Source organism: Mytilus galloprovincialis, chromosome 7, assembly GCF_965363235.1.
Source record: "Mytilus galloprovincialis chromosome 7, xbMytGall1.hap1.1, whole genome shotgun sequence".
Taxonomy (NCBI): Eukaryota; Metazoa; Mollusca; class Bivalvia; order Mytilida; family Mytilidae; genus Mytilus; species Mytilus galloprovincialis.
In genome coordinates, this window is record NC_134844.1 from 50157738 (window position 1) to 50185368 (window position 27631).

Below are 27631 nucleotides of genomic sequence, written 5' to 3' on the forward strand. Positions count from 1 at the left end.
TTATTTTAACATCTCGTGTACTTTTTCAAGCATAGACCAAGTATGAAATTAACAACAACAAAAAAACATTCTGTTGAGTAGTTTAGTACGTACACTGCGCTTGTGAAACTACATTGTGAAAACAATTTTAATTAACTACATGTCGATTATGTATTCCATGTGCATGGCATATGTTGATATGTCATAATGTGTGTATATTGTTGCATGGATAATTAAAACTTGAGTAGTATGTTTTTTATAACAAAATATTATTCATAGCTGCATTTAAGTCATAGCATGCAAAAGTGCTTTTCACCCAAAAATATGTCAACATACCTGCCCCGACTGTTCAGGTTTCGAACTCTGCGGTCGTATCAAGCAGCGCCCTGCGGAGCATCTGGTTAAAAAACATCAACATATATACCTCTTTACCCTTGTTTCTGAAACTTCCAAATTTTGCCGATACTAGTATGTAAAAGATGCCATATTTAAGTGGTCAAATCTTTTTAAAAATTTATAAGATGTTTCTTGGCCTAGTGTATCAATGAGAGAAAAACAAGAAAACTTTAAAGACATGCTGTGTTGGGAGTATAGTGTTGAGTATCCCCTAAATAAGAAAATAGTATTGGTTCGCTAGACGTGCGTTCCTTTTTCATTAGACTCTAAAATTGAGTTTGAATCTAAAATAAAAGATTCAGGATAACTTACTCAGCTATTGGACATAGAACTGTCAAATTCATGAGACAAAAATCCCAGGACAAAATTAAACATTGCAGAAAAAACTAACTTCATTGTACAAAACACAACTAAAAGACATAAAACTTTTCAATACAAATCCTTCTTCCTCTCTCCTCTCCCCTCCCCAAAAAATAAATAAAATGAAATAAAACACCGGGATAAGATCAGATGCTCCTAAAAGGTAAGCAGATTCACTTTCATGTGGAGTACCTGGTCTGATGCTTGTGAAGTAATATTTCATTAATGCCAAGTGAGAATAAATGAGATCCGGATTAAGGTTGAGACAGTTGAAAATAAATAAGCAACAACATTAAACAAGCTCGAAGGTGGGAAACCACTATTGATAGGTCAATGATTTTCGGAAGGAAGTGGAATTAACAATGTCTAATCTCATTTCATTGAGATTGTTTGGTCCTGTACCTAATTGTTCAATAACTTTGAATATTTTGACTATCTTACATGTTAAAATGATAATATGGTTTACTTAGTCATATTAGAAAAAGTATGAAAGGTCCACAGTATTGTAATTAGAAGTTTTACATGTAACAATTTAGTATATTTTTTAGAAAGTTCATACAACGAGAATTGCTCTACACCAGTTGGAGATGCATCATGTTATAATAACATGGTTTGTGTGTCTGGTATTTGTGATTGTGAGATTCCCGCCATGCAGTATCACTATCCCTATGATAAAAGTTGTAAAGCAAGTACGTATTCATGGTATATAGTTGTAATCTAAATTGGATAAAACAAACTTAGGCAACAATATATGTAAAATAATTTATGTTTTTAATCATTAATTTATTTCTTTAAATACTGTATCTCTAAATTAATTCTCCAGAACTATCTTCGAAGAAAGAAAACTCATTAATTAATCAAGCATTATTTGTTTGCCAGACGGGCGTTTCGTCTGCATAAGACTCATTAAATGAGTTTGAATCATATATTAAAGTTTGTTTAATACTTCAAATTGGCAATTCACATTGTAATTAATTCACTTATGTCAAGGATATGGCGCTATTTATTGCAAGGCAGCTAAGGTCGACACTAACGTTACTTATTGTATACGTTACGCCTTTGTACATGTAGAGTTGATTTGTGCACAACTCATCAGTACATGAATATAGTGTATATAAACACAAGCCCTATCAATTAAGAGCTAAACACATACAACAACCTTAAAGATAACGTATCCGACTCAGTTATTGGCCCGAGGACTATCAAACTCAATAGACAAGGTTGTTTTCCTTGGACAAAAACGAAACATTGCAATAAACAAACTTCATTGTACAAACCACAAAAAAAAAAACACTAAAGAGTCTCACTTAACCATGCAAATCCCCCTAAAAGAAAATTATACTAAAGTACTTGGGATGAACTGAAATGCTCCTGAAAGGTTACCAGATCCTCTTCGACATATAGCACCTGTCCTGATGCTTTTTTAGTAATAATTCATTATCTCAGATGGTGCCATTAAAACAAAATACATATATGGTTTGGCGATATCTGGCCACAGCTTTTATTCATAATATGATAGATGCATACAATATATAATATATATATAGATAGATAGATAGACCATAGATCATGTATATGTAGATAGATTTATGGTCGGTTACCCGAAGATAATATGGCAACCAGGTAGATAGATAGATGTGAAGATAGATATATATGAAAATGTAAAGATGCACCGTGGGATACACTGGTGCTTTAAATTTAGAAAACACCGTGGGATACACAAGTGTAGTCTGTATTATCCAAAAACCTAAAATTTCATAGTTAACATTAAGATTCTATGCAGCGAATTCTGCCATTTACGGGAATATATTTATGATGCTCAAAGTTCAAATAAAAGTCACTTTTCTCAACAGCAAACGAGTTAACATCATCAGTCAAATCTGTATCACCACTATCACCGACACAAACCTGAAAAATAAATACAAAAGAGCAGTATCTTGTTCAATAAAAAGGATTGGGAGGGCGGGTTTTCAAGTTTGCCGCTTACAAAATTTAAACAGCTTGCTTGCTGTGATGAAAATTCTAAAAAGACTAAATGACGTCACAGAATATATTGTCACACATGTTGGGTAAATCTAAAACATGAAACACAATCCGTGAGTGGCCCCGGCGATAACTGAATTTAAGTCTATTAACTTAAATTCCAATAATGTCAAATTAGAATAAAAAAGAACCGGATTCAGGTTAAGTTAGTTGGAAAATATTCGTGGTCATCTATAAAATAAATGTACAAAAACATTAAACCAGCTCGGAAGATGGCAACTACCAGTATTAAGTCTATGATTTTATGGCAGGCAGTTGAATTAACAATCGCAAGTGTCATTACCGTTTAGATTCTTCGGCCCTGCACCTTATTGTTCAATAACTTTGAATATTTTGCATAGCCTACATGATCCACCAACTGTGTTATTGTTTTATTATAATGCCATTATGGAATTGGTCTATTATAATTTTGAAGAACATACTTCAAACGACACAATTATTTTCCTTGTGTAGTGGTATTAATCATATGTAGATTCTTAAAAAATCGGAAGAACTTCTGGATAATTTTAAATCTCGGTCTTTTTTATGAAATTAGTTCTGACAAAACTTGATTTTTTAATCCTATATATTACCTTTCCCCTTGTGAAATCATAATTTTGAAAATACTTTGAACGGCAAAAATATTTTATATTTCTTCCTGTGTGACGTTTACATTTTCTGAAGTGAAACATGCGACTTTACACCAAGAGTTTGTGTGAATGTAGTCACAGGACTTCATTTCATTTTTGTTTATTTGAAATACACATATAATCGATAAGTAAGCAATGAACGTTGTTGTTAAATTTGATATATGCTTTTTGTGCTTCTTTGTTAGATATTTATTTGATTTGAGTTTGTGACACCGTGTTGGCTACTGTACCTTTATTTTGATGTTACCTAATACGTCTGTTTTGTTCACGCATCGTTGTAAATATAATGGAATTTGATGCAACTGTCATACAAGTGAGAGGTTTAGTTCTATAAAATCAGGTTAACCTCACCATTTTCTACATTTGAAATGCCTGTAACAAGTCAGGAATATGACAGAAGTTGCCCATTCGTTTGATGTGATTCTTATTTGATTTTGCCGTTTGATTAGGGACTTTCCGTTTTTAATTTTCATCGGAGTTCAGTATTTTTGTATTTTTAATTTTGGTATTTGAACATTTGTATTGCACTATCTTAAATGATAATATAGTTGACTTATTCCTATTAAAAAAGTATAAAAGGTCCACAGCCTTGTTGTTAGAAGTTTAAAATGTATTACATGAAACAATTTATTATATATTTTTAGTAAGTACATACAACGAGAATTGCTCGACACTAGTTGGAGATACCTCATGTTACAATAATATGGTTTGTGTTTCTGGTATTTGTCGTTGTGAGACTCCCGCCATGCAGTATCATGATCCCTATGCTAAAAGTTGTGAAGCAAGTACGTATTCATGGTATATATTTGTAATCTTAATCGTATAAAACAAACTTAATCAACAATATATGTTAAATAATTGATCTTTTTTATCATAATAATTTATATCTTTGTACACTGTATTTCTATATTGCTTCTCCAGATTTATCTGTCGAAGATAGAAAACTCATAAAATAAACCAGGATTATTTGTTCACTAGACGGGCATTTCGCCTGCATAAGACTCATTAAATGAGTTTGAATCATATATTAAAGATTCGTTACTTCAAATTTGAAATACACATAGTAATCACTTATGTCAAGGATGTGCTACTATTCATTTACAAGGCAACTAACGTCGACACTAACGTTACCTATTGTTACGTTACGCCTTTGTATAGGAAGCTTTGCCTTGTGCGCCAACTTATCATTACACGAATGCAGTGTATATGAACATGAGCCTTATCAATTAAAAAATAACAACTAACCACAACCTTAAGTATAACTTATCCTTCTCAGTTATTTGCCAGGGGACTTTAAAATTCATAAGACAAACTTGAAATCCTAGGGAAAAAAAGAAACATTGGGAAAAAACTTAGTTTACTGTACAAAATCACAACTAAGAGAATAAAGAATTTACAATACAAATTCCCCAAAACAAGAGGAAAACAAAATAAGACCAGATGCTCTTTAAATGTATGCAGATCCTCTTCCACGTGTAGCACCTGTCTTGATGCTAGTAAAGTAATAATCATTAATGTCAAAAAGAATAAATAAGAACGGGAGTTAGGCTAAGACAGTTGGAACATATTCATGATACTTGTGGTCATCTGTGAAATAAATGTTCAATAACATTTCACCAGCTCGAAAGCCGCCCTTTAAAAGTGTAAGAAGCAACCCTTCATCCAGGAAAAAAAACATGTTATAACATGAAAACTCTGGAATATTGTATTTACTTGAAGAAATTAACTCATATATACAGGCGCTGCTGGAATAATGCTACATAGAAATGCATGGAAAGATTATAATGAGGAAGCAGTAATAATCTCCGTTGTCGTTCTAATTTTTTTCTGAACGGATCCTCGATGTCAATTTGTAGATATAAATCATGCATCAATCCGACTTTGTTATATAGTTGTTGTATCGTTTATTAAAAGATAATTAAATGGGATAAATGCGGTCAATATATTTCCTGAACTTTGAATTAAACATTAATAAGATGTGTTGTATCGTTTATTTAAAGGTCAATTGCATACTGACCTTTAAAACTATCGCTTAGTTGATATGTATTAATTTGATTTCTTTATGGGGAACCACTAGTTGAAGGTCAATGCTATGTTGTATTATTATCTTTTTTGCATCTCATTTTCATGGAACTATTTGACCCAGTCATGGTCTATTGATTCGTGAAACATTTGCTTAATTCATAATTATGTATTAGTTGTTTTGTTTAGGTTAGCTTATGTGGCACCACTCGTAATGTGGAAGGTCAATGATATTTGGAAATGGATTAATATAAGCCAACAGCTTGTTTCTGGATCCTATTAATTATTCACTTGTATTATTATGTAAATGCCTATTTGTGTACATTGATTTACTTCAAGTTAATTAATAATAAAATATGTTTACACTAATGATATTTGGTATGCAGTTGTATTGTAATTGGCACATTTTATTTCCACGGAGAGTATTTTGCCGTGGAACTTCAGTCGTGGTCTATTTGCCTTAGTACTTGCTTATTTAGTATGCGTTAGGATGTGATTAGGTCAGATTATAGAGGACCATTGGTGGTAGATAAATGATTTTCGGTATGCGGTTGTATTCAACAATGCCCAATTTCATGGAGATTTTTTGGCCCTGTACCTACAGCCGTGGTTCAATAACTTTGAATATTTTGCATAAATTGCATTTTGAAATGTTTCTATTTTAACATTTGTATTGTACTATCTAACCTGATAAGTAAAGCACTGTATTTGAAGAGTTGTAATCTTCAATTATGAATTTGACGGTCGCAAATGTAGTTTAACTGACGACGCTAAGCTGAGCCAGAAAAAACATATATTTACGACCGTCATATGCACAATTGACGGTGGAAATTCTTCAAATACAGTTCTCTTTATCCTATTGTAATGAAATTCTCTCAACCGACACATAATGTTACCAAAAAATAAGAACATAAAAAATATTAATTTAATTGTATCAATGACCTAAAATGTTTACTGATAAATTCCATCCGCATAAAAATGTGCAAGATAGGAAAGTTTTAGTAATGAAATAATCTGCATGAAATAAATTTATTGATATAAAATAGAAGATGTGGTATGATTTTCAATAAGATAATTCTCTACAAAAGACAAAACGACACAGAAATTAACCACTTTAGGTCGCCACACGGCCTTCAATAATGAGCAAAGCCTATACTACATTGTCAGCTATGAAAGGCCCCGAAATGACAAATGTAAAAAAAAATCAAACTACCGGCCTAATTTATGTAACAAAAAAATTAACGAAATTCAAATATGTACCACATCCACAAACAACAACCACTAAATTACAATCGTCTGAATTGGGACAAACACAAACATTGAGACTGTGGCAGGGTTAATAGTCCAGTCAAACTAAGATTTAACCTCAGACTAATTGCAACAGAAAATGTTTTTGTTCTATAGCATTATGCCCTTTATATTCACAGGAAAAAGTCCCATAAAATCTAACTTGAGGAAAACTAAAAATCAGCATTTTTAATTTCCTATGGAAATTATCATTGGAAGGGGAGATAAGTCTTGCAAAAATGTGTCTTTTTTGGTCAGTTTTTTGCTATTTTTCTTGAAATTTATGTAAAGTATAATACTTTGATGGGGTTATAAGTTTGTATTTGATTAAATTATTTAATCTTCTGCTCATGAAATGTACATACCGAAGTGTTATGGGTAGTTTTATTTTTTATTAAAGAAATTGCAAATTTGAAGCTTTGTAACCTTTTTAAAAAATAATGTGAAAATTTGGGAAAAATGTGAAAAATGTCAGCAACTTACTTGTCTAAAGAAACTTTAAACCACAAAAAGAAGAATACATGCTTAATTAAATTTCAGATTCTTTACTTTGACAAGTTGAAAAATTCAACGAATGGTCAACTAATGAATTATGAAATCTAGATTATAGCTTGATATAATATATGAAAACACCTTTGGAGTTGTTTGTTATACTCTAAACACCGCTAAAAAATCAAGAATGAATAACTTCTGATGAATAGAAGCGGTTAAGTTATAATTTTGTATCAATTTTAATGATATTTCTGCATTTTTTTGCAAGAGTTATCTCCCTTTTCAATGCAAATCTCCATAGGAATTTTAAATGGTGACTTTTTTAATCTTCCTCAAGTTTATGGGACTTTTTTCTGTGTATATTTGGAGTATAATGTTAAAGATTAAAACTTAAAAATCTTCTGTTGCAATTACTTTCGGGTTAGGTTCAAATTTATGCTAGCTTGACTGGACTATAAACATGTGAGCAGGATCCCAACCTTCCCTATAACAACGAACAGGGGAGTTATAGTCTTAAAAGGACACAGCTTTGTTTGTTGTTCTTAAGGACGTCTGCTTGTCATGTTTTGGAATATTTTGTCAGATTTTCGGAATCTTCTGGTTTTTCTCATTTAAATGCCTTTAAAAAATTTCCCCATTAACCCTCATTTTTCTTTTTATAAATCTTTCACAGGTGTAATTATAAGTCATTTGTTAATTTAATTGATTTTTTTATAGTCTTTGAGAACTTTAACTGGTCAATGATAAAGCTATGAAAATTCAAGAGACAACATTTTCCCGCCAAAATTCCAATTGCTAATATCTCAAAAACAATGACCCATGTGTTTTTTTAAATTTTTTTTTGCTTTTTTTATTCATTGTATTCCCTAACAGTACAAACTAGTTTAATGAAAAATTATAGATTTTGAAACTGAGCAGAGAACATCCTTTAAATGTATTACATATAATAATTAAGTATATTTTTTAGAAAGAACATACAATGAAAATTGCTCAACACTAGTTGGAGATTCCACATGTTACAATAATATGGTTTGTGTTTCTGATATTTGTGATTGTGAGATTCCCGCCTTGCAGTTTTACGTTTACGATGATAAAAGTTGTAAAACAAGTACGTATTCATGATATACAATTTTCATCTAAGTTAAATAAAATAAAATAAGCGACACTATCTGATATATAATTTATGTTTTTGACTTAGTTCTGTATATACTGTATCACAAAATGGCTTCTCCAGCAATATCTGTAAAAGTAAGAAAACTCATTTAATCAACCGGGCCTATTAGTTCCCAAGACTTGCGTCCACATGATACTCATAATTGGATTTGTATCAAATATTTATTAATTTTTGCAATACACTTTGTAATAACTGATGTCAAGGATTTGCCACTTTTCACTGACTATTTACTTAACATCACATACGTCACCTAATTTTTACGAAATCCCTTTGTGTACTTAAAGTTGCCGTGTGCGCTATTACTCATAGCATGAATACAATTTATCCTACTTAGTAATTGGACAGAGGACTTTCAAATTCATAAGATAAATTGGAAAATCCCAAGGCAAAAACTTAACATTACATAGAAGCTAACCTCACTGTACAAAAATAAAACCAGCTGAAACAATGTAAATTTGGCAATAAAAAAAAAACTTAGAAAAAATCACCCCGAAAAAAAACCCAATAAGATCAACATGATCAAATGCTTCCGGAAGGTAAGCAGATCCTCTTTCACAAGTAGCAGCTCTTCCATGCTTGTTTTAGTAGTATTTTAAACGCTTCTATTCAGTTTGTTCATTGAGAAAGGTTTGTTTGTCAATACACTGGTCATTTCTATTAGTATGAAACTTAAACGAAATGATGATTTATATAATACAACCAAACACATACAACTTTGAATTCGGTGGTCGTCCACTTCTCTGTTTACGAACCATGTCCCTTTGTAAATGGAAAATATGATGAATTTGCCGTTTTCGCGCTCTAACTTTATTTAGCTGCTCAAAACGGAGGGTTGGCAGGTATGGTTAACAACACATTCAAAAACATTGTGAGAAATACTGTGTATTTACCGAAAATTATTTTATTGATTATCCCTCTTCCTCTCATTTTTTATATCATGTTATAACATGTATGTTCGTAAAATTGAGAATTGAAATGGGGAATGTGTCATAGAGACAACACTCGAATGCCACCAACGGGTCTTTAATGCAGCGGGAAACTCCTGACTTGGAGGCGTGCTTAAGCTGGCCCCTTAACAAAAATGTTTACTAGTTTAGTGATAACGGACGACATACTTAACTCCGAAATATACTGAAGAAATTAAAATAAAAAATCATACAAGACTAACAAAGTAACATGTATTCATTTATAGGAGCAAAATACAGAGAACCGTGTCAAACATCAGAATATGGTTCAAATTGTCACAGCAATATGATTTGTGTGAGTGGTGATTGTGGTTGTAATACCACCCAGTATTATAACCCAAATGTACATATTTGTAATGAAAGTAAGTTACCTTAAAGTCAGTTTTTGTATAAATTAGTGCATAGATTTAAAAGAATTTAGGTTTCGAAGCTAAAAGCATGAAAATTTGCACAATAATACAAGGGTAAACATTTATATTGTGGTCAATTAAGGCTATGAATCCAAAATGGCAGAAATTTTCAAGATGGCGGACAGATGCTATAAAGTAGTTCGGACATTTATTTATGTCATCGAGTGGTAGAACTATATTGATGGATTATCCACAACTCTAATCAGAACTTAATGCGTTACTAACGGAAACGGTGATTAAAATTGGTAAACATGAACATGATAAACATCTGATTTCTAGAGTTATTACCGTTTGCCAAAGGTATACTTCCTTAAGATAGAATGCAATCATTTACGTTTTTTTTCTGTCAGTTTGGTGTATTTTGTCATTTGCTTTTGCCATTTGATAAGGGACTTTCCGTTTTGAATTTACCTCAGGGTTCAATATTTTTGTGATTTAATTTTTAGTAAAATTTAAAAACATTATTATTTAACTATCTTCAAATCAGTTAGACATAAAAATATAGTAAGTACGGCATATTGTCAGAAGATGATGCTTTTATCAGACTCTTAATAAAATTCTTGACTCTCAATCTTTTCTATGTGTACTGAAAGCCGCCTGTAATAAAGTGGTAGGTTTTGGTTGCTTTCTTTTATTTTTATTTTTCATTCATTGTGTTACGCGTAAATTAGGTTGTTGTCTTTCTTTTTTAAATTCTTTGATATGGTGATTCTACTTTGCATTTTACAACAAACTATACGGTTTAGGTTTTTCTCAGTGCATGCAAAAGGGCGTACGCTTGTGTATAGTTGTTATAGGGTGTTTAGTTGGATGTTGTCTCTTACCACATCTAATATCTTTAAATTAAAAGTTTGGTTCTGCATTGATTACAAAACATAAATATTTTGATAAAAATGTCACTTATATAATACAACTGTTTATTGTTCTAATAACCCTTCTTTAAAAATATTCGGTATACTAATCAATAAATGTGTTCGTAGATAGTAGATGTTTTTGTGTTCTGTTAAATTGTTCCTTTTAAAATTGTTAAACGATGATGACTGATGTATTCATATTTTGACTATTATATTTATTGTGTCTGTTTATTTAACGCATCAATGTAAAAATATCGGAAAATGATGAGACTGTCATTAAAGTGAGAGGGTTAGCGCTATAGAACCAGGTTTAATCCACCATTTTCTACATTTGAAAATGCCTGTACCGAGTCAGGAATATGACAGTTTTTGTCCATTCGTTTTTGATGCGTTTTGTTATTTGATTTTGCCATGTGATTATGGACTTTCCCAATTGATCTTCCTCTAAGTTCAGTATTTTTGTGATTTTACTTTTTACATCAGTCTGTCCGTCAATCCATACGTCCATCTGTCAATCCATCCGTTATCAGCCAGTTTTTTTGTTGCAACTTTCTCAGGAACTATATCATAAGGATTCCTGAAATTTAATTACAAATGGACATAAGTAAACTTTTCCGTGTGACGCATTTTCAGATTTATCACTAAACAACTTTCGGAAGTCATCATTACCATGTGATGCGTTCTCGGAGTCATCACTCAAGATCTTCCTGTTTACCGAACACTTGTATAATTTTACACACGATAGCGAAGTTGAAAAGTTTTGACTTTTTTATTCTCAGGAACTGCAATATATGGATTTCTAAAAGTTGGTTTCAGGGTTTATAATAGTCAGCTTAACTGTGTGATGCGTTTTCAGATTCATCACTTTACAACATCCTGGGCGGGAAGGGGTATCATCAGTGAGCAGAAGTTTGCAGTTTCACTTATTTCGTCATTATCATGCTCCCTATTACGGGCGCATTGGCGAAAAGTTTAATATGTATTCTGGAAACAATGAATAGTTATATTCATTAATCCTAACAAACTTATTGAAATAGTGCAAAACATTAAGAACTATAAATGTCTGCTTTACACATAGCTGATATAAAGGTTTTGATTACAGCTGGTAGATACCTTGACCCTTGTTCGACAGTGGTTAGAAATATAAGTTGTTATCCTCCTTTGCTTTGTTCGTCCAGTGTGTGCCATTGTGAAATGCCAGCAATGATGCATTATGACGCCGATGATAATACTTGTAACGACGGTACGTATTCAGTATCTACACTTAGTCCTGTATAGACTCATACTCTGTTCACATTATCCGAGCTCTACCAAAGTTAGTTGATATAAGTTAAATTAAAGTGCTTGTATTGTGAGGTCGAATTCGGATAAAACTTACCTGTCATTTAGAACATACTCACAACTTCTCGTCTTATGGAAAATCAGTTGTTTTAACTTCCATTTTTCATGCACTATAAAATTATATACATGAAATGATTTTTTATTGTAAATCAATTATGATAGTGAACTCTTAATAAATGCTAAGAGGTGTGTAATTGTTTTGTTTATCTGTTACATATTTGTGTTTCGTTCATTTTGTGTACTTAAATAAGGCCGTTAGTTATCTCGTTTAAATTGTTTCACATCTTCATTTTGGGACCTTTTACAGCTGACTATGCAATATGGGCTTTGCTCATTGTTGAATGCAATACGGTGACCTACAGTTGTTTATTTCTGTGTCATTTCGGTCTCTTGTGAAGAGTTGTCTCATTGGCAATCATACCACATCTTGTTTTTATCAAACGAAGTATACAATCTCCTAAGGTAATTACTATAGCAAAAGAGGTAGAAAATCAGAAGTAATGTTGTATGTCTAATTACTATACCAGACAACAAATGAATAGAAATATAAAAAAAAATTAAGTTTAATAATGCATACTAGTATTGCAAACGTTATATAATGGTACAAATATGAAAGAAGAAAACAGTAAAGAAAGTTGTGGCGTAAAGAAGTACAAAGTTAGATAATACTGTGTATCATACAGGACTTTGGGGTCATTGTTAAAATATATTCAAGAATAGATTGTCTTAAACTTCAATTCTTTATTTTTATTATTTTTTAGATCAGACAGTAAAGTGTTTTTGTAAGAAAAATATATGAACATAAAATACAAAACAATGCCTTTGAATGACCCATAAAACATGCATTAACGGCGAGTGGCTCACTCACCACCGGTGTCGCGAAATTGGAAGTCGTCGGTACTGCAAAACAAAAATTGAACCGGACGTCATGAAACTACTTTAGAATTTTCCCGGAAGTTTGTTATTTTTGTTATTTTTAGTAACAAAAGTTAGCTCATTGGTAAAAAAAACATCTTTATTGTTTACTTTAACGTAAGTGACATTTTCGTTTTTTTGTTGTTTTTTTTTTGTACCCATGGTGTTCTATAATTTCAACCGAGGCTGGGCTATTCCATAAAGATTTCATAGAATGTGTTTACCCAACAGGTGTAGGCTATGTTTTCGATTGCATTCAGCGGATTCAAATGACTTAAGATTCGAAAAATTACATCTTGATGTTCTGTCGTAGAATGATTTTTTGGTAGTTTTGCATAAACATATAAATCAAGGAACTGCGAAGTGCAGAAACACAAATATAAAAACAATACATCTTCTTTATGTGTTTCCAGACGATGAATGCATTGAAATTACTACTTGTTTGTGGAAAAAGTTTATAAAAATCATAAAAAGCTATTATCATGATATAGGATGTGTTTAACGACATTGATAGTCTATGCAGCCCTCTCATGGTCCTATCATCATAATCTCCTTATGTTTATATTGTGGCAATTTCTGACCGGAATGGCCTTCAATAGACAGCTTTATTATGGAAGTTTTCCTTTAAATGCTTTAATCTTATGGGTGAAATTGTTCACAAAATATGCTTTAACAAAAATACAAACTCGAACGTGAATCTAGAAAAGGAGATATTTATTAAAACCTAATAAAATCAACAGCTCGATTTAATGATCAATTAATTGAAGGAATGGAAAACAAGCTTTAAATTCCTTTATATTGCCTCGGTAAAGGCACTTAAAAAAAAGAAATAGTGGATCAAACCCAGTTAAATAGATAACTAAATCATTAAAATATCTTATAGCTGTTTTAAGATTTTTGTTATTGACAAAATTGTGTGAGCAACCCAAACAGACATAATTGGTTAGCGTGACAGTTATTTGGATCCATCAGCCAGAATTATGTTAACATTTTAACCCCGCCGCAAATTTGCGCCTGTCACAATTCAGGAGCATCTGGCCTTTGTAAGTCTTGTATGATTTTTAATTTTAGTTTCATATATAATTCGGAGTTTAGTATGACGTCCATTATCGATATATATATATATATATATATAGTATATATTTGTTTAGGGGCTACCTGAAGAACGCCTCCGGGTTCGGGATTTTATCGCTACATTGAAGACCCATTGGTGGCCTTCGGCTTTTGTCTGCTTTGTGGTCGAGTTGTTGTCACTTAGACATATTCCCAATTTCAATTCTCAATTTTATACATAATATATTTACAACACAACTGACTTAAGAAAAGTATAAACAAACATAAATAATAGATATATACAACATATATGACTTTAGAGAAAAGTATAAACAAACATAAATAAAAAATAAACAACACATCTGACTTTAGAAAAGTATAAACAAACATAAATAATAGATATACAACACATCTGACTTTAGTTAAGTATAAACAAACATAAATAATAGATAAACAACACATCTGACTTTAGAAAAGTATAAACAAACATAGATAATAGATATACAACACATCTGACTTTAGAAAAGTATAAAAAGACATAAATAATAGATATACAACACATCTGACTTTAGAAAAGTATAAACAAACATAAATAATCGATATACAACACATCTGACTTTAGAAAAGTATAAACAAACATACCTAATAGAGAAACAACCCATCTGACTTTAGTAAAGTATAAACAAAATGCAGCAAATAAAAAGTTATGATTACCCTCTTGTAATTATGTTTGTTCTCTACGATGATGAGATTATTATATCAACGCATAAGAATCAAAATTTGACACATTTGAAGTAAAATATAAATTTATCATAAAACTTTCTTGCATTTTAGCTAGTTTCAATGCAGAGGAATTTGTTAATGATACGAAGGGATTTGGAAATATTGTAGGAGCAACGATGGATTCAATTCATCATATGCATATAGAGATAGAAGAAAAAGAGCACGTAAGATGGGTCTATTCATTTATATTGTTTTTGGCCCGATCTTCTGTCATGCTTTTGTTTTTGTAAACGACATTTTTTTTCTTTATCGGATTGTGATCTTGTTTGGATTAACATTCATATAGAATAAGAGGGAGATACCATCGGAGAATTAAACTAGCATTCTCATTGATTCTGTTGAATCCATTATTCATTATTCAAAGTATACAATAAGTGTTACGTGGATGTTAAGCATGTAAAGAGAGGCGAAAGATACCAAAGCAGTATTCTTGTTCTAGCCTGATACACCTTTGCATCTTTTATCTCTAATATTGGTGAAATTCCATCTACTTAAGTACATCTAGATTTTTACATCACAACAGACAAATAGTTTAGATTATATTTTCGACATACAGATGTCATTGGTAGCTTTATTGTGTTTTTTTATATAGTTGTGTTTCTTTTTTATTGATTCCAAAAACGAAGTCAAAAGTATTTTCCTTATTCAAAAAAAAATATAAGGTAATACAAATAGAACTTTTTGCAAGTGTCATGTCCTTTCACTTGAAAAAAGTTATATTTGTATTATCTTTATATTTTTTTTTTTAATAAGAAGAAGAATGAAAAGTAACTGTTCATAAACACTAACCCGCTGCATCCTGTACAATGATTAATATGTACACATTACTACATATATTGCCTTAAACAAAAATGTGTTCAACTATCGAAAAACATCATAGGTGTTAGACTTTGTTTTGTATCAAGTGGTTATATTTTAACTATGAGAATATTGAAAAATGAATGCTACTTGTATGTGTAATTGTATTCCTAGTCGTAGGTGTATGACAGTTTCTGCAAATGTCTATTCTAAGCAGTTTATTTGTTTATTTATATTTTATAACAACCGTAACGTGAACACTATGTGTCACTTCTGAAAATGGCCATCCTTAACACCCGAGTAAACATGATTAACTTCTGGTGTTTCTTTTATTCTTATTTGTGTTGCTCAATATAATTATAATCAGATAGAGAACGCAATGACAAATTTAAAAAAAATCATTTCTGAATATGTCCATTCATTACATCCTAGTAAACTTGGTTAACTTATGGTGTTTCTTTTTATATATAAGATAGAGAACGTTATGAAAAATTAAAAAAAAACGTAAAACGTGATACATCTTCTTCCTTTTTTATTCACATGAAAGAGTCCTATAAATTTTACCAAAAATAGTACAACTGATTGATTAACAGATTATATATGTTTTTTTTTTATTGTTTTTTTTTTTACCCATTACACTATTTATTTCTCTGTAATTTTCTTACAGATAATTGAAGAAATTGTTACAGTTTTAGCTGTGTTACCTACAGAAAACGAAGCTGAAATGGAAAATGTCTTAGAAGCTTCGAACCAAATTTCTAAGGAAGAAGATGGCTTATCGGATAACGTTCAGGTAGTAAATAAAAAATTAGTATGAATTGTTTGACGGGATTTCTCTTTTTTAGATCATAAAATTGTTTTTCTTTTAAATATCCGTCTTCAAATACCGAGAGTTATTTAAAAATTGTAATTTCTTTGCGAATAGTATCAATTATATCCCAGTGAAATAAAAAAGACAATTTCACATATGAAATAAATCTGATTTATTTCTCAGGGGCCGGTTGTTAAACTTGTCGTTAACCAAGTCTCAATGAGGGCATTTGTCACATTACTGACAACACGGGAAACCGCTCCTCTGTCGTATTCCAAACTATAACCTGTAAGAAGGAGCTGGATGCATAGTAGCCGAGTGAAATAAAATTGAGAATGGAAATGGGGAATGTGTCAAAAAGACAACAGCCCGACCATAGAGCAGACAACAGCCGAAGACCACCAATGGGTCATCAATGTAGCAAGAAACTCCCGCACCCAGAGGCGTCCTTCAGCTGGCTCCTAATCAAATATCTATCCTAGTCCGATGTCAGAATAGGAAACAAAATCTAATAAACAAAATGACAATAATACATAAATAACAACAGACTACAGACAATAACTGACATGCCAGCTCAAGACCTCAATTAAACTGATTGAAAGATTATGTCTTCATCAAATGAATATCAGACACAATTGCTCTTGTTAGGGGTTTAGTAATATACCATCATAAAATATATGAGAAGAACATAACCCGTGTCATGCCAACAACTAGTTTTAGAATAAATGTCTTTAATTCCGATGCAGTGACCCTATCCGTGAATTAGAATTAAAGCCAAAATATGCAATCGTTAATGAACTGACAACAGTATCGTAACTATATCCCTTCTTAAGAAGTATGTTTAACGGTTTTCTTAGTATTTGAGGTGAATACTGACATTTTTGTGCTTTGTTAAGAATATTACCATAGAAGATTGGAAGTGAAATATCTGAAAGCATAAGTATGTCTGCATGTTGCGTTATATTTACGAATGATGTCCTTATACCGATGATAAAATTTAGTAAATGTGTTGACTAGTTTATGATATCGAAAATCTTGGTGTAATAATTTTTCGGTAATACATTATTTTCTCTTGTTAAAATGTAATATACTGTTACATACACGAGCGAATCCTTCAAGTTGAGATATAAACATCATAAAATGGTGACAAGGAACTTCACCATCTAAAAATGGATAATTAATGATAGGAAATGAAAAATAATCTCTTTTATCATAATTTATTGTATTAAGCTTCCCGTTAAAGATATAGATAGCAAGATCGAGGAAAGGGCAGTGGTCATTGTTAGTATAAACTTTCTTTCAAGTAAGTTCAACAGGAAAAATTTCTTTAGTTTACATACTGAAGTAGTCATTATTTAGAGCCAATGTATCATCCAAATATCTGAAAGGTAAAATGTTTGTATCAGATGTTGTTTTGATGGGTTTTTGTTGATTTTAGTCATAAATTGTAACTCATAACAATAAAAAAAAACAGGTCCGCAGTTAGTGGTGCACAGTAAGTCCCCATTGGAATTCCAATAACTGGACGATATACGGAATCTCCAAAGCAAACAATAATGTTATCAAGTAAAAATTCAAGCGCAGATATAGTATCAAAGCATGTCCAATTGACATAGTTCTGTTGTTTGTTGCTACCCACAAATTATTATTATATTACTAAAAGAGCATATGTATTCGCATACCTGCTGCTCAACTGTCAGTGCTGTATATTTGTTGGTGGACCTGTTGAGCCTGTGTCTTGAAGTAGATAGCAAAGGTGTGCAATATAGTCTTTGCTAAATCTGTACGTTCTTCTTTGTTCTTCATCATTCAAATTGGTTAAATGAGAAAGAGTACCGCTGAAAACTCAGTCCTTCCTGGTAGCATCATGATAGCAGCCATTTTTAAGTGATGCCTTGGTTAAATTAATTAACGCTGCTTCCTACCAACGTTAAATTTCATTCAAATTAAGAACAACATAACGGAACGTTAAATTTTATCGATATGTTATCAAAATTTAACGGATCGTTATTGCTAACAACAAGTTGAACAACCGGCCCCTGGCGTCATGAATACAAGAATAGATATTATCAGGATGTTGTCGATGACGTTGCTTGAGAATGAGTGAAAATAAATATTGTTCTTCCTCTTTTTTTTTTCCTTTTACCTATTTGAAATAAAAAGTCCAAGGTCAATGTAATAAGAATTAGTTATTAACTAATCCAAGAATTGAAACATAGAAACATATTCTTAAAATTGTAATATAGAAAAACTAATCCAAGGATTATAACATTAAAAAATATTCAAATCATAACTATAAAACAATGTAAATTAAGTCATGCGCAAATAATCAAATCATGAAAATTGAGAATCATTACATTTTCATGCATATTATGATAAGCTTTTGATTATTTTAGTTTTCTTACAGGATGCGTTACTTAATGTTATGGACAAGATATCTGATAAGTTATCACATACTGATGTCAATAAAAGTGAACCGGGGAAAGTAGAAAATATGGTCAAGTGAGTATAACATTAAAGCAAACCGGGGAAAGTAGAAACTATGATCAAGTAAGTATAACATTTAAAGGAACCGGGGAAAATAGAAACTATGGTCAAGTGAGTATAACATTTAAGGGAACCGGGGAAAGTAGAAACTATGGTCAAGTGAGTATAACATTAAAGCAAACTGAGGAAAGTCGAAATTATGATCAAGTAAGTATAACATTTAAGGGAACCGGGGAAAGTAGAAACAATGGTCAAGTAAGAATAATATTAAAGTGAACTGGGGAAAGTAGAAACTATGCCCTTTGGAATTGACTTTTTAAAAATGTTGCTGTGTAATTTTTGAAAGAGATAAATTGAATGTGTCTTCACACATGACATTAGTATATGTGTAGTTCCTGCCCAGGAATTGACTTTTTAAAAATGTTGCTGTGTAATTTTTGAAAGAGATAAATTGAATGTGTCTTCACACATGACATTAGTATATGTGTAGTTCCTGCAAGTTTGCCCCAAATTTGCAACAAACAATTGCTGCAAGCTTAGGGCAAATCTAATTTGCATAATTCTGTTTGCAGCAAGCTTGCCGCAAACTTCATTTGCATGGTAAAATGGTTGCGGCAAGTTTGCATCAAACATTTGCTGAAAGCTTGCGGCAATTTTTGCCACAGGGCTTTTTTTCGGGAAGAGTGGTCAAGTGAGTATAACATTAAAGTGAACTGTGGAAAGTAGAAACTATGGTCAAGTAAGAATAACATTAAAGCAAACCGGGGAAAGTAGAGACTATGGTCAAGTGAGTATAACATTAAAGTGAACCGGAGAAAGTAGAAACTATGGTCAAGTGAGTATAACATTAAAGTGAACCGGGGAAAGTAGAAACTATGGTCAAGTGAGTATAACATTTAAGGGAACCGGGGAAAGTAGAAACTATGGTCAAGTAAGAATAATATTAAAGTGAACTGGGGAAAGTAGAAACTATGCCCTTATGAAACTGAATTGTTTGCCGCAAACTTACCGCAAACTTGCCGCAAACTTGCAGCAGACTTGCTGCAAGCTTGCGGAAAACAAAAAGTTTGCAGGAACACAGAAAATAGCGTTTGCAGATGTTTGCCGCTAGCTGCAAACTTCCGGCAGACTTTGCTGCCAGCTTGCGGCAAGTTTGCAGACACATCAACGTTTGCCGTAAGATTGCTAGAAAGTTTAAAATAATAAAGAATGTTTGCTGCAAGATTGCAGAAAGTTTTTACCATTCTATATGTTAACAAGAACATTACAAGAATAACACAATGTTGACTAGGCATGCCTAGATTGGCACTTCCTGGATGATAGCAATTTGAAATTGTTGCTAGGTCATGTTGATTTTGTTTGGAAATGCATTTCACATATAAGAGATCAAGGAGGCATTTTGGTTCAATAATATGGGACAATCAGTATGTAATTTTGTAAGTACAAATGATTCATTGAACTCCATGTTTTAATGAAATAATTAATGTTATCATCATACATAGTTAAGTAATCAACTATATATACATGTATGTGTTATTGAAAAACTTAAGCCATTATAAGTTTGAATTTGTAACTGATGTACTGCACCATCATGATCATGTTTATTAAGATTAACTTAAATTCTGTATTTGCAATTATTACCTAGCTTTGCCTTTATAGTCTCAATACACATTTGAGATTTTACCTTGTTCATTTTTAATACAGGTTTATTAAGTCATTTGAGAATGACTCTTGCCCCTTTTTCAAAACTCAAATGCATGTATGCACTTCCTTAAATCTCATGAGTTTGCAAGAATTCTTCCAATGACAGTTTGTGTAAAGACAGGAATTGACTTTTTAAAAAGTTGCTGTGTAATTTTTGAAAGAGATAAATTGAAGGTGTCTTCACACATGACATTAGTATATGTGTAGTTCCTGCAAGTTTGCCGCAAGTTTGCAACAAACAATTGTTGCAAGCTTAGGGCAAATCTAATTTGCATAATTCTGTTTGCAGCAAGCTTGCCGCAAACTTCATTTGCATGGTAAGATGGTTGCGGCAAGTTTGCATCAGACATTTGCTGAAAGCTTGCGGCAATGTTTGCTGCAAACTTGCGGCAGGGCTTTTTTCGGTAAGGGTGGTCAAGTGAGTATAACATAAAGGTGAACTGTGGAAAGTAGAAACTATGGTCAAGTAAGAAAAACATTAAAGCATACCGGGGAAAGTAGACACTATGGTCAAGTAAGAATAACATTAAAGCAAACCAGGGAAAGTAGAAACTATGGTCAAGTAAGAATAACATTAACGTGAACTGGGGAAAGTAGAAACTATGGTCAAGTGAGTATAACATTTAAGAGAACCGGGGAAAGAAGAAACTATGGTCAAGTAAGAATAACATTAAAGACATGATGAAAGACCTGATATATGAAATAATCACAGATAATTATTGTTCAAATAACTTTGACATGGAGTTGACATTTTTGTAGATGTCTATATCTATTATAAAGAAGAGGAAATTCAAAATCTTGAAGATGTATATGCACAACATGAATATCTACAAGATTTATTTTCACAGGTATTATAACGTCATCCTCTCATTTATATCGTTAGCATGATAAGTTTACAGAGATATCTGGGCTTTTTAGAAGATCATTGTTCTGCCCTGTCGGACTCTTTACATTTCTTTTAGTTTAAAACCAGAAATGTGTCAGCTACTGCTTAGTGATGTTGATCGAAAACACAAGTGGATCTTATAAATAGATATCAACCTTTAATTATCTGGTTTGTTTTATTAATAGAACAGGAACCAGATACCATATTGGGGTAGCGACCTAAAATTAGCCAACATATACACATGAATTCCGACAACTTGAGTCAGAATAGCGTGACCCTGAATTGGTTGCAATTACAGAATTTTTCTATGGATGATTTACAAAAATAATGTTCAATGATGACAATAAAATGGGTGTTGTGATGATGGAACCCTCGTGGAATAACAGTCCACTGATATTGATTAAAAATAACTAATGATATAAACTTTTGAAATAATTATGGAATATCTCTTTGACAGATGACAAAAAATATGTTCCCATCTACAATCCCATCTTCTTTTCCTAGAAATGTGACCTACCGAGGAACACTTATTATCAATATTTTACTGACATGAGCAACACGACAGGTGCCACATGTAGTGCAGGATTTACTTGTCCTTTAAGAGCACCCGAGATCATCCCCAATTTTTGGTGGGGTTTGTGTTCCTTAGTTTTTAGTTTTCTATGTTGTGTGTTGTGAATTGTTGTTTTTCTGTTGGTCTTTTTCTTTTGTAGACTTGGCGTTGTCATTTTATTCCATGAGTTTGAATATCCCTTTGTTATCTTTCTCCTTTATTTGAAATAGATATCAGTGGAAATAATGAAAAAACAGTTATACTTGTTGTATAATTTAAATTTCTTATTTAAGGGGTAGACCTTGGTTCAGGGAGATAACTCTTTAAATCAATTATGCGTTTGTAAAAGTCAAGTTTCGTCAATGAATTTTAAGCATTTACCTGAAACAGATTGGAAATAATCTATGTATCCGAGAAGCTTAGAACATATTTATGGCAATGGCTGACACAAACGTACTGATGATTTTATGAGTTATTTCCCTTAACCTAGGTCTACCTCCTTAATATAATATTTTTAATCCGAAAAGAACAAAGTAAGAAATAAACATCTAGTTTTTTGCACAAGAAACATCGTTTCCCGACCGAATCAACTGAAAAGGGGTTAACATATTTAAATGTGTTGATAGAAAAGGTACCGGTACTTTATCCTGGCCTCGTTAACATTAGTGTAAACATGTATATTATGGTTAATTGTGTTAGTACACAGATTTTCATTAATCAAGATTTAATCTATGTCTTCACCTGAATGATTGTTGCTATGGAAATGTTTATGCCGTGACCTCATTTGCGATAATTTGCATACCAATGCGGATATTCAGGGGTCATTTAATACAACATTTCATTGAAAGTTGCCGTTTTCAGATTCGGATGCGCTAACCTTATTGTTCCTTAGATATTTCTTAATTTGTGCCTGTAAATGGCCACGATAAACATTTATTTAGTCCAAAAATGAGACCGCATGCAAGTCTCCGTTTGTGTTTTGTTTTCCGATTCTATTTTATAAATATATTGACCTTTGAAAACGGCCTTCAGTTGACCAATAAAACGGGGATTCCGTTTTTACGTTGTAATGTCATGTGAGATGTCATGTGCTTGCAGTAACCATTATGTGCCTTTTTCGAAGTTATGAACACAAAATATACACCAGACTTAGAGAACGATTTTTTTGTGAATGGAACAAGGTATTGAATCTTTCTACTTGTTTCTCGTCAGACATTTAAAGAAAGTCTTTGAACGTACACTTCCAAGTTTGCAGACCACAATTTTTAAAAGTCCAGTCACACTCACAGCAGGATGGATAAAAATAAATTATAAAATACACAAGCTAATAATACACGTGTATGTCCAGTCTTTTTGCTTTGATATATATTAGAATAAAATGGAAAAAAGAGTTGATTTTTTAACAGATTAAATTATAAAGATTGTAGTTAGCTGGTATTGCAAAGTACATGTTGACATGTAGCTATAGAGAAGAACAATAATGTAATGGTCTTTAATGTGAATGGAAAAGAACATGTTTACCTCCAGCTCCAGATTAATGACATTTATATACATTTTTTAATTCATACCTCAAAAATTAAAGGGATCTATCTTATTAATGTCTTATTTATGGAGGGCTTTGAGAGGAAGCAAAACATTTTATTTTTTTAATTTATTGACTTAAACACCAGCTGAAGGTATGTGAAATGCCAGTGATACATATTACTATGTAAATAATATCTTGTGAAAATATACATAAGGGTAAATTTTGGGAAAGGGTATACATAACAATTGTTAGACAAACAACCCAACTACGCCAAAAAAATAAGATATTCAGATGTCACCTAGAGAGAGGTTTAAGACATGCATTGCAACTCGTATGTATTACATTGATGTTCACTGGGTGTAATTCAACACAAAATATTTTGTTCGGTTGCCCTGTCCCAAATACAAAGAAGGAAAAAATATTGGTACTTGAAAATTGGCTGTCGTTTATAAATTTCCTTTTTTACGACAGTGGTAATTTTGAGCAGATCCCAGGATGTTAGTATCTGACTTTAAAGCAGAAATTATTAGAAAAAATATTCCAAACTTTATGTCATTTAGGCTCTAGTATATATATTAGCTCACTGGTGTCAGATACAGCTTTAATGTTTTACAAGAAATCATCAGTTTAGCATAATGAATAAGGGGAATATTAGATTCTATATTTAATGCTCAAAGTGACAAGTCATGGGCAGTATAACTAAATATATTGTATCTCACTGTCTCTTGTCAGGTGTCTGTGTTTTAATTTTAATGATTTTTAAGGAGGGTACAAAATCAGAGACAAATCCTCTGACAAATTGATCTTCCTTTTAACTTAGTTGATAAGAGTTCAATTCCAAATTTTCTTTCAAGAAAAATAATTTGAAAAACCTGGGTGTTGTTTAGGAAATTTCAATTCTAAATTTTAAAGTCCAAGTGTTTTAGAAATTCCTGATAATATTTTAAAAGTATCTGGTGTTAAACATATATATGCAACTATAAAAAGATCATCAAAATTCCAATGATAAGCATGTTTAGGTACAGATTTTATACTCTGACTTCTAGATAATCAAGACTGACAAGAAACTGTTTCGCTGTAAATTCCTACTTAAAAAATCAGATCATTTTAATGCTGAAATAAAACCTGCTTCTTAGCTACTTATATTGTTGTGTTTAGAAACGTGACCAATTTATATAAATAACTGAGGAAAGCCGATTCCAAATCGAGTCAAGGTCAACAATGGCTGCAGATGAGTGTTGGACGCTGACAAAATATTATGATCATCTTCAGATGTGGACCAAACGGCATACACTTTCCTTTACATAACTGTTATAATAATTAAAATGAGTCGTCGGCGATTTTTTTTATGAAGGTATTTTAGCGGAAAATACGCGAATAAGATTCTTTTCAAAGAGACTTCTCCTCTAAAAAATTCCGTTTTTGACGAATGGACTTAACTCTTCCATAGCTTTACTCAAATTAAATATTTATTTTACACGTATTTACGGAAAAAATACGAAAGAACAGTTCATATATTATTCACTTATCGATGTTAAATCAATAATTGCACGACAGCTCCAGGAAAAGCATCAACACGTCGGTTTACGAAATGTCAGAAATGACAACAAAAACACGCAGGTCGCGTGCAATTTTGATAATGTCATAGAGACGCTAAATCCAGTTCAATCCGGTAAAGAAAGTGTTAAATCAAGCCAACATTTTTGCAATTGTGTACTATCCATGTCAATGTAGCAACATTACAGCAACACCTGCATCACGGTATATATCTTCTAGTTGATACGATATTCCATGTCTTTTTTTATTTTAGCCCTGACGTTTTCACTTTGTTTCTGACTTATGAGTGAAAATGTCCCTTTGATATATGTCGCCTCTCTCTTTATTCAATTATTCAAACATAATTGGATCATATTTTAAACGTTACATTATTGTATCTACTTAAAATTTATTAAAGTATTTAATATCAGTTTAGCAATGAAACTTTACGGCTTTGCTTTGATTAGAAACGTTTACACATTGGTTGGTTTATAAAATAAAACGATGTCGGGAGACCAGAGGATAAGAACGAAGAATTTTCGAACTGTATTCGGCGATTTTATGTAAACTAACCGACAAAGTTTTTGATAGTTCATACTAAATTTAGACTAAAATTGTTTGCCGATGTTCACATATCTTAAATTGTTAACATGATACAGATCAAAGGTAACAAACAACAACTAAGCGGATCAAAAGAACTTCAAAATGAATCGAATTCGGATGTGTTGACGGGATGAGCACCTCATTCACATGACATTCACCACCCTCAATACGAATACTTACTTAGTTGTTATGTCACAACCTGGATCTAAACGTAACAAACAACAACTAAGAGGATCGAAAGAACTCCAAAAAGGATTTAATTCGGATGTGTTGACGGGATGAGCACCTCCTGATTTACATTCACCACCCTCAATACGAATACTTACTTAGCTGTTATGTCACAACCTGGATCTAAACATAACAAACAACACCTAAGAGGATCGAAAGAACTCCAAAAATGATTTAATTCGGATGTGTTGACGGGATGAGCACCTCCTGAATTACATGCACCACCCTCAATACGAATACTTACTTAGCTGTTATGTCACAACCTGGATCTAAACATAACAAACAACAACTAAGAGGATCGAAAGAACTCCAAAAATGATTTAATTCGGATGTGTTGACGGGATGAGCACCTCCTGAATTACAATCACCACCCTCAACACGAATACTTACTTAGCTGTTATGTCACAACCTGGATCTAAACATAACAAACAACAACTAAGAGGATTGAAAGAACTCCAAAATTTATTTAATTCGGATGTGTTGACGGGATGAGCACCTCCTGAATTACATTCACCACCCTCAATACGAATACTTACTTAGCTGTTATGTCACAACCTGCATCTAAACATAACAAACAACAACTAAGAGGATCGAAAGAACTCCAAAAATGATTTAATTCGGATGTGTTGACGGGATGAGCAACTCCTGAATTACATTCACCACCCTCAATACGAATACTTACTTAGCTGTTATGTCACAACCTGCATCTAAACATAACAAACAACAACTAAGAGGATCGAAAGAACTCCAAAAAGGATAGAATTATGATGTGTCGATGGGATGAGCACCTCCTGAATTACATTCACCACCCTCAATACGAATACTTATTAAGCTGTTATTGCACAACCTGGACATAAATGTTAGGATGCAATGATTTTATTAGATGCTGCAAGTAAACTGAACCTGCGTCCTGATAAAGTGTATTCAGATCTAACATTAGTGACAAGACAATCTATCGAAGCAGAGTTGTTATCACATAGACAAACAGTGAAACAATAATACCATTTTACTGAACTTCAATTATCACGTATCTAATTATATGCTCTAAAATACACCAAATGACATAGAAATTGCAAACTGCTCGTTCTTCAACAATAAGCAAAACCAATACATATGTATATCATGTACATTTTAGTAAATTACTATAACTCGTTAAGTGCAATTGCTGATGTACTGTCAGATACGAAGTCTATCAATCGTATATTTTTTCATTAACATTCTGGTTCTGGTTTTTTTGTCCTTTTTGGTAATAGAACACGTCTTTATTTTTTTAGGTCACTTTTTGATTCGAGTTCCAATCTTTTGGATTTAAATCATGTACCTGAACGTAATATAAAAGAAAAGGTTATAGTGGAAGATAAATCTGAAACTGAAGATGTCATACATGTAGAAGAAACAGAACCCGAACAAGAAGTTCCATATGAAAGTCCAGAAGAACAACAAGAAACACAAGTACAAGAAACAGAAGCAGAAATCAAGGCGAGAGAAAAAAAGGTAAAACTATCACTTATAATGTATTTATAAGAACTCGTTACATTACAATTTAATACTAACATCAGATCATGCAGAAATATGTAAACTATAAAAATTTTCCAAAATATCGAAACTGATGTTTTTTTTAAATGTTTTGTACATTTCTTATCAAGTGGAAACCATAATAATATTTATTAAAAGTACCAGGCTTATAATTTGATATTCAAGACGCGCATTTCGTATACACAAAACTCATCAGTGACGCTCAGATAAAAAATGAAGACTTTTAGAATTTTTGAACGAATTTGAAAACGGTTCATATAA

The 27631-nt window shown here is 32.1% G+C and overlaps 1 protein-coding gene across 1 annotated transcript in view; it reads left to right on the plus strand.

The window, feature by feature from the left end:
• The window catches only part of LOC143084210 (uncharacterized), a 64455-nt gene that overhangs the window by 30176 nt on the left and 6648 nt on the right, over positions 1-27631 (plus strand). Inside the window, exons 7-15 of the mRNA XM_076260621.1 lie at positions 1284-1424; positions 4052-4192; positions 8176-8316; positions 9575-9709; positions 11714-11854; positions 14755-14867; positions 16169-16294; positions 18720-18814; positions 27109-27328. Of these exons, the coding sequence (XP_076116736.1) occupies positions 1284-1424; positions 4052-4192; positions 8176-8316; positions 9575-9709; positions 11714-11854; positions 14755-14867; positions 16169-16294; positions 18720-18814; positions 27109-27328 (1253 nt within the window). The remainder of the gene's footprint in view (positions 1-1283; positions 1425-4051; positions 4193-8175; positions 8317-9574; positions 9710-11713; positions 11855-14754; positions 14868-16168; positions 16295-18719; positions 18815-27108; positions 27329-27631) is intronic.